The 9,000-nt window shown below is 41.8% G+C and overlaps 1 protein-coding gene across 4 annotated transcripts in view; it reads left to right on the plus strand.

Annotated features, from left to right (window-relative positions):
• HMG20A (high mobility group 20A) overlaps positions 1-8,283 on the plus strand; it is a 68,500-nt gene extending 60,217 nt beyond the window's left edge. For all 4 annotated transcript variants that reach the window (XM_060617985.3, XM_060617984.3, XM_060617983.3 and 1 more), the window contains 4 exons: positions 657-732; positions 1,441-1,656; positions 2,341-2,483; positions 5,811-8,283. In XM_060617985.3, coding sequence (XP_060473968.1) covers positions 657-732; positions 1,441-1,656; positions 2,341-2,477 — 429 coding nt within the window. In that variant the 3' untranslated portion in view covers positions 2,478-2,483; positions 5,811-8,283. The remainder of the gene's footprint in view (positions 1-656; positions 733-1,440; positions 1,657-2,340; positions 2,484-5,810) is intronic.
• Positions 8,284-9,000: the final 717 nt, after the last annotated feature.

Genomic DNA, 9,000 nt, shown 5'->3' on the forward strand with positions numbered 1-9,000 from the left:
TTTACATGTGTAATTGGAAAAAAAGACACAAAAAATGGGAGCATCTGGATGGCTCAATTGGTTAAGCGTCTGACTCTTGATTTCGGCTCAGGTCATGATCTCATGGTCGTGAAATCAAGCCCCATGTAGGGCTTCACACTCAGCGTGGAGCCAGCTTAAGATTCCTTCCTCTTTCTCTCTCTCAATCTCTCTCTCTCTCTCTCTCTTTCTCTTTCTCTCTCTCTTTCTCTCTCTCTCCCTCTCTCTCTCTCCCCCTCTCCCCCTCTTTCCCTCTCTCCCTCTCAAAACAAAACAAAACAACACAAGTGAATAAATAGACAAACAAAAAGCAGTAACTGGCCCATAAGTACAGAGAACAAACTGATGATTGCCAGAGGGGAGGGATGTTAGGATGGTCAAAATGGGTGAAGGGGAGTGGGAGGTAGTCTTCCAGTTCTAGAAAAAGTAAGTCACTGGGATAAAAGGTATAGCAGTGGTTTTGTAATGGCATTGTATGGTGACAGATGGTAACTACACTTGTGCTGAGCACAGCATAATGTATAGACTTATGGAATCACTACATTGTACACCTAAAATTAATGTAACATTGTGTGTCAACTATACTTCAAGAAGAGAAGGGGGGAAAAAAGAACTGTTTTGTTACTCTTGATTTACAGAAAGAAACAGAAGTAAAGGAACGGTCTGTTTTTGACATTCCTATATTTACAGAGGAATTCCTGAACCACAGCAAAGGTAATTACTAAAGTATCATTTTGTATTCCTCAGATTTGTCACAGGGGATTTCATTCTCAGGAGGGATTCATTGCTCAAAAGCAATGGTAGTGATATTCTCCACCCTAGGGCTAGTCTGGAAGAAGAAAGCTACTTTTTTTTTCACTCTCTAGCAAAAGTAGCTACTCACAAACCAGTGAATGAAAGCTAGACCAGTTTTGTTAAAGCTACTTTAGTTTCTGGATCAAAGGAAATAAATATGCATCACTAATTCAGTTGCTTTCAGACTCTTAGCCCAAAACCCTTTGTATAATAAAAGCTTATATGGGCATCCAGAATATAAAATGAGTAAGAGCAAAGCTGACCCCATTGCAGGAAAGATGGAGACCCACAGCTGTGCTTGCATCAGTCTCCCAGGATCCCCTTGCGAAGCCCTTCAGGCTTCTCATTGCATAGTTTTAAAAAACAAAACAAACATTGAAATACCAAGAATTGCAACTGTTCCTTGCAATTTTAAGTAGGAATATGACCAGCTTTAAGAATTAAAATAGCTCTGGGGACCCAGGCATTTTATTGCTGAAATTGCTATCTGGAAGGCTATAATGAGACTAGGGAAATGAGGTGGGGTAGCTAATTAGAGACAGCTAAGCAGAACTTCCTTGTAAGAGTCTGGGAATCCTCCGAGACTCCTAGTGCTACTTGTGTTCTGCGTGGGGGGTGTGTCCTCAGCCCGGGAGGCAGAGCTCCGCCAGCTTCGCAAATCCAACATGGAGTTTGAGGAGAGGAATGCAGCCCTGCAAAAGCACGTGGAGAGCATGCGCACAGCAGTGGAGAAGCTGGAGGTGGATGTGATCCAGGAGCGGAGCCGCAACACGGTCTTACAGCAGCACCTGGAGACCCTGCGGCAGGTGTTGACCAGCAGCTTTGCCAGCATGCCCTTGCCTGGTAATGTCACACTTCCCCGAGCACTTTGGTGGTGGGGGCAAGGGAGCAGCTGCTATTTGTGTTGGTAGTAGTGGGGTAAGGCTGAAGTCTCCCCACCAAGAGGAAAATCAGTAAAATAAGGGTTTTCCTCCCTCAGCGTTTTCTGGGGGGTCACGTAATAGTATCTCCATATTGGCTACGATCATCCATAATTTTAGACTCTCGGGTCATTTAAATTTTTCTCCAATTACATTTTATATAATTTACTTTCTGTTAAGCTTAACTTGATATTCAGAATAATGGAAACTGAGTAATAAATCCTGAGTAGGACATTTTTCTTATATATGTTTGTTTGCTTTGTAATTCTGTTTTAATGGGAAGGAAGAGAAAAACAAACACTAGTATATTTTATATACTCTTTCATGTTAAGGATAATTGCAGCAGAAAGCAGGGAGTCTCTAACATTTTGTTATATGCAGCTATTCCTATATACTGTATAGCAATTATATAGCCCATCTTTTTATTCAATCTCTGTGGATTAATTTCATTTCTTTGAGGTCTAAAAGTCTCATCTGAAATGAAAACCTGGTCTGTGGAGTGGACCACATTAGAGTCATAGTTGCCTTAACTTGGAGTCACTTAACTGTGTTATGGTTGAACTGAATAGGGAGGATTTTCCTACTTTCTCTTCTTATCTCACTTCAGGAAGTGGAGAGACACCTACAGTGGACACCATTGACTCATATATGAACAGACTGCACAGTATTATTTTAGCTAATCCCCAAGACAATGAAAACTTCATAGCTACAGTTCGAGAAGTTGTGAACAGGCTTGATCGTTAGGGAATGGTGAGTGCTCACTGATGCGATATGTATGTGCCAACACGTCATCAAAAATAAGGCAGTAGACTTTCTCAGTACTACTAAAACCCTGGCATTACATCAAATAAATGAATTGGAGACTTGATTAAAATCACTGTTATATGATTACTCAATGTAATAAATAATGTTAGAAAAGAGTTTTTTCTCATGCATGCCTCAGCGTGGTTAATGGAAAGAGCATGATTTTTTGTGGTTGAACCTCCATTCCAGCTTTGTCAGTTATTAGCTGTATTCTCCGGTGTCAGTTTCCCAAAGTGTTCTGAAGAGAGAATGGGAAGCTTAGAGGAAATCACCCCCCCAAACAGCACTTAAAACAAAATAAATATCACTTAATTGTTAAACTTCCTTTTCCCTGGAAAATACTAATGATAACCTACAACAGCAATCACTGAGACATTGTATGTATATAAAATCTACATGAATAAGAAGCTTTTTATTCACTACTCAATATCAGAGTAACTATTTGTATGTTAAATGTTAATATGAACTATCTCTACAGTGAAACAGCTATTGCCCTGTTTAAACAGATTTAGAGTTTAAATTTTTTTTTTTTAATGTTTATTTATTTTTGAGAGAGAGAGAAAAACAGAGTGTGAGCAGGGGAGGGGCAGAGAGAGAGGGGGAGACACAGAATCTGAAGCAGGCTCCAGGCTCTGAGCTGTCAGCACAGAGCCCAACACAGGGCTTGAACTCACAAACTGTGAGATCATGACCTGAGCCGAAGTCAGACGCTTAACTGACTGAGCCACCCAGGTGCTCCTAAGCAGATTTAGAGTTTAAAGGCAGGGGTGGGGCAGGGGGGCGCCTGGCTGGCTCAGTTAGAAGAGCACTTGAATCTTGATCTCAGAATTGTGAGTTCCAGCCCCACATTGGGTGTTGAGATTACTTAAATAAGAAAATAAAAAGACTTTAAGTAGATTTAAAAACTAAACTCTCAATAAGCAAAAAAGAGAGGAGAGAGAAAATAAGCCCTTTAAAAATATATTCAACAAATGACTAGTAGTAGTTCCTCTTAGAGAAGAAAAAAAAAAAAATACATTTCCAGAAAGTCTGTCCGTATAAACTTTTTGGTATGAATGGTCAGTCATCAGCTGTCATTTCAAATAGAACTCGTAGGTGTTCACTTAAATTCCTAGAGCTAGGGTGCCCTGTAGTGTGCCATCCCACAGAATTGACAACCCTTTGGTCTGCAGGCCCATTCCTGCAAACGTAGAAACTGTGGAAATCCTAGCACCATAGGATGAGGTGGCCATATATGGATCCAAAAACAAGAGGGGACAGCAGAATAGGCTTCTTACACTGGCCAGTCATGGTTTTGAATCGTTATTTATTTGTCCTGCAGGTACGTGAGCACACTCATACACACGTTCATATTGTAAAATGGTTTGGGCCTTGAGCAAAATGTATAAGAATAAATAATTAATAAAACCCATGATTCTTTGTCTAATGAGGCAACATCTGCTAGCAGAGACAAAAGCAGTAGTCTCTATCCACCTCGGCCATGCCATTGGATGGTAACTGTGTGAGACAATGCATGATATGTTAGCCTCTCCTGTGCCCTGATGGGGAAAGGATTACCGTCCTGGATTACCGTCTAGTGTGTAGCCAGATGGAACCGACCATACTTCTAAGAGACGACTGGACTCCCTACAGAATAAAGAAGTGGCATTACTGCTGCTGTTTGCGAAGGGAACAGCTTGTAAATCTAGGCCTGGGATTTTCTGGAGCTCATCATCCTTCTCATTTTCACACAGTGTTTTCAATTAGCACTCTTGTAGGCTTGAAAAGAGAGAGCCGGGACAAACAGTGTGGAAGACTGTGAAAGAACACAGTGATTGATAATATGGTGTCTCCTCACGTAGGTATAGGGCATTTATTGCAAGTTTTGAGCCAAAAGTGGTTTTCTATTTTGAGCATCTTGCCAGTGAGAAGACTTTCGTAAAGCCTTACCCATCCTGAGGATATAAATTGTAGTATCCGTTCTCTGAGGTATCTTTGAAAACCTAGAATGTACCTGAAATACGAACCATTTTATTACTACAGATTCTTACAATCCAGCCATGCAAACATAACTAAGAGTAGATAGTTCCCCACACCCCTCAAAACTGTCAAATGAAACAATTATAAAGACTGTGATTAATACTAGCTTGGCCTCATTATACAGATATGTACAGACAGCTAGGCCTGATGTCCCCAGCATTCGTGGTGCAATTAATTACTCTGACATGAGCTTGGCAAAGGTTTCATCCACTGTTAGGAGCCAGTGAGTGAAGGGAAGCCAGTGTTCTACAGTTTTAGAAGAGCATATTAGAGCTGGGAGGGACCTTTAGAAATCCCAACATTTTACATAGGAAGAAACTGAGTCACAGAGAGGTGAAATTTCTTGCCTGAAAATACCTAAGTAGAAGAGTGCAGAATCCAGGACTAGAACACGTATACCCAAATTCTAGTTCAGTGGGGTTTCTAAAACATTGCTATAAGGAGGTGGGGGCAGGTATAAGGGGAAGGCACCAAAAACCTTGGAATACAAGTGTTAAGATAAATAGGAGGTAAATAGAAAAACTTACAATCCAGTGATTAAATGTTATAAAAATTTGGTCAGCCCATTTAAAAATTATTTTTATGGACATATAGTGGAAGACTTGCCCTAGTTGTCACCTTTCTCTGTATCTAACCTAGAAAAAAAGTAGGGCTGGGAGGAAACCATGGGGGCAGTTTCACATTGCGAGGTGACCATGTTACATAAGCTGTCAAAATCCATATGTTGCTTAATTTCAGTTTAACCAAATGAAAAATGTTTGGCTCTTTGAGGAATTGAAGGAAAAAAAGCCCTTTCTTACGCGATTGCATTTTTAGCAATGTAAGAAAATTTATTGATCCTGTGCACACAATACATTTCTATATATATGCCAAAGTTTTTAGATTTATACTCGAAGAAAATTGGTTTTGATTGATTATACATTCTTTGGTCTAAAATGGAGTACTAATTTTCCATCATCAGATTTGGCCCCGATAGTTGCTTTTCTGTGTTCAGCTGACGATTTTCCTACCTCCCCACTGTTGCTGAACTGGAACTGAACCATGTTCTTCATTGAAATGTGATCTCAGACATCTCAGGGAGGTTGTCTGCTTGCAGCTTCATGCACTCTTGTTTACCCGCACCCTGCTCCTCGCCATAGCCCTCCCCAAAATAGAAGAGAGTATTTGTTTTTTTCTAACCCATAGCTCTAACCCTTTCTGATCAGTGCTCACCTTTTCGGTATCTTCATTGTTTTCTCCCCCCCGGTTCTACAGGTCTTAGAGCTCCGTGGTGTTCTGTGAGTGGTTTTACTTGTGAGGAATGAGAAGCCATCCATGGAAATTTGAACTGAGCGGAGGCAGAGAGGGGGCACAGATTGCTCTGCTTGGGGAAGAACTGTCAGTTAGGAGCTAAATGCCTTCACCCCGGGAAGCCATGTGAGGGAGCAGCCAGAGGAACATGGATGCACTCTTCGTGTGGCACCGGCCTTGTGCAGCTTTGAAAGCGTACAGCCGCTCTCCCAAGTCTTCAGTTTCCTGTCATCTGCATTTCTGATCAAGTGGGTCTGCGGATATTCTGCTGACCGGGCAACCCTGACACTGACATCTTCTGTAGCAGAAAGGAAACCTTCTCATTGTTCCCCTTCAGATGGGACCCTTTTATCTGTGGCTCCAGTTTTCTTACCTAGCTGTCACTTTTTTTTTGTAATGCCTTTGGGGGTTATTTTTTATTTCCTTCACCCCCACCAAGTTATACATCTCCATTTTCTGACCTCTGGGCTTTGTTGCTCAGCTGGCTCTGAAGGAGAGTTTCTCTCATTGGACAGGCCCAGGCTTCTCCCATCATTGTCCTGCTGTGACTCCACAGAAAGGAGCTTCTTGTTGACAGTGTCCTGTAGAGCAGGCTGTGTTTCTTACCCCACATGGCACTCAGTGGGTGCCAGCCCTCATCGAGGCTTTGTGATTGCTGCCCTGAAGGAGAATGCTCTTTCCTTCCTCCTTGGTACTGCCTGCTGTTTTCTAAGCATTGCTCCTGCACATACACGGTGTCCCAGCCCCAGCAAGGCTCTTCTGTTCCCATCTGTTGGCAGTGTCTTGTGGAGCATTTTCGCTGAGGAAAAGGTCACTGGTAAACAGGAGAGAATGGGGAAAGTCGTTTCTGATTTGGGATTGGAGAAAAGGAAAAAAAAAACAAAAACAAAAACCCAAAGTCTATCGTGAGGGAAAACTGAGGGAATCCCTGTCTGCTTTAGGTGTACTGATGCTCCGGTGGGGATAGGTGGAAATGTTCAAAATAGTCTCTTGAGCTGACAAACAAGGGCACAGAGGAATTTGTCTTTCCTCTGTAGCCACAACTGCAAAATCTATGTCAAAAGGACGGGCTTCCCTTCCTTTTCCCCTCTCAGTAAGTGATTTTTTTAACACCACAAGGGGAGAGAGGTTTCTGATTCTCACCTCAGGGTTTGGTTTTGTTTTGTTTTGTTTTGATGCTCTAGAGCACAAGGCTGACAGTTGCAGCTGAGATCTTTGGAACCAAAGTGGGGCATGCTGAGCCCATTGTCTAGGCACCGTGCCACTGAAGCAGGTGGAAATGTGTCCCCCTCACAATCTGCTCATAAGCCAGGGTGCAAGCCAGAAACCCCCTGTCGTGTTGCTGCCCCATCCTGTCTTCTCAGCATCTCCTTACCTGATTTCTTTATTAGCCCAAAGGAAAGAAAATAACAACAAAAGCAACCTTTTTGCAAAATGTTATGTGAGCACACATCAAATTTCCGTGCACTGAAGCCTACATACAACCACTTGACAACTTCCTAGAATAAGAGCCCATCATTCCTTGTTGCTATAAACCTAGCTTGCTTTTCTGTATTTTCCTGTTTTTCTGCCCTCGCCTGCTGTTCCTGTCACTTCTCTCAGACTCCTCGCCTGCTCAGTCCAAGCTAGAACACCGTGTGTGTGGCAGAAGGACAGCCAAGCCAGTTCTGGAAGTTTGCGCCTGCCTTCTGCCAGACACTTTGTCTCCTTTCTTCTTTCCTCCTGATACTTGTCTCTTTCTCCTTTGTGTCAGTTTTGTGCACCTTTGTTAGCAGTGCTGTTGACCGGAAAGACTGCACCTTGGTCCAAAGATTGGTTCAAAGATCATCATTCTCCCGACTGTAGATAGGACATCTGACATTGATTTGAAACCTTTGCATATTCAGGAATGTCCCAGATCTTGGGAGAGAACTACAGTCTAAAACCATTGTCACAAAATACACAACCTGCTTTTGAAATCCCGGCTGTCTCGGTATCTACACACCTGACTTTGGTGGCTGGGATTCAGCTGCCACAAAACTGTCAGACTCTGTAAAGCAGGTCTGTGGTACCACCCCCCCCCCCCCAGGAGGGGGTGAATGAGGTTACAGACTAACGCGGTACCTAATTCATGTTTCCCAATAAACCAGTAGCTATTCCTGCACACTTACATGTTCTTCTCAAGAAATTAGTTGTGGCCTATTCAGTGTTACACATTTCTTTTTTTCTTTAATTAAAACCCAAGGAGCAGCTGAGGAAAGTTAAGACAAAGTGTTTTATTTCTGACAACATTAAATTTTAGAAAAAAAAATTGTGTACATGTGTTTGGAACTGTTAAAATGCCAAGTTTTCTGTACAAGTGTTTTTGTAATTAAACTTTTAGATTTTCTTTGTTTTTGAAGAAGTTGATATGCTTGCTTGACACTTGCCTCATTAAAACTTTTCTACGTGGAATCCATCACCTCATTCCGTTTTCCCTGCATTGTGATGAAAAAAAGACCTACCTCCGCCTTTTCATCTTAAAGACTGTGTCAACTCTACGTTAATCATCAAGACTGTTATGCTTTTAAAGCATTAATACATTCATTTTACTAATTGCTTATTCAAAATGTGTCTTAGAGTTCAACTCTTTTAATGTATGTATAACAATACAGTGAGTTGTAATTCATGTTAATGTAGCAGTAGTATTCTGGAGGCAACTTGAAAGAAGTCTGATGTTCTCCCTTTTGACAGAAGAGAGGAGTTATCCTTAGATGCTTGCTTTTAAAAATAACCACTCCTCAACCAATCAAAATCATTTTTAAAGGAAATCTGTCACCCATTTCCACCATGCTTTCAAAATCCTAAGGATGAGGTAACCTGGTTTTCAAAGCCTGCTACTCTTCCAAGTAGCCAGTTGTGTCGTATTGGGTAGGACTTGCTTTTTCCCAGCCCGAGTTTCCTCTTCTGACAGAACACATGCCTCACAGCTCTCTTACACTGTTGTTAGAAAGACGGAATTAGGGAACAGAATTGTCCATGCTTTGGAGGACAGGAAGATTTTGTTACATGAGTGCCAAGAATTCTTGAGGTAACTCAGTTAGGATTGGGCTTGACCGTGCACTTAAGCTCACATAAGCAGAAACTTGAACAAGAAATGTGTCTCTCTCATGGAAAAGTATTCCAAAGGTTGACA

The sequence above is a fragment of the Panthera onca genome, chromosome B3, assembly GCF_046562875.1.
Source record: "Panthera onca isolate mPanOnc1 chromosome B3, mPanOnc1 haplotype 2, whole genome shotgun sequence".
In the NCBI taxonomy this organism is placed as follows: Eukaryota; Metazoa; Chordata; class Mammalia; order Carnivora; family Felidae; genus Panthera; species Panthera onca.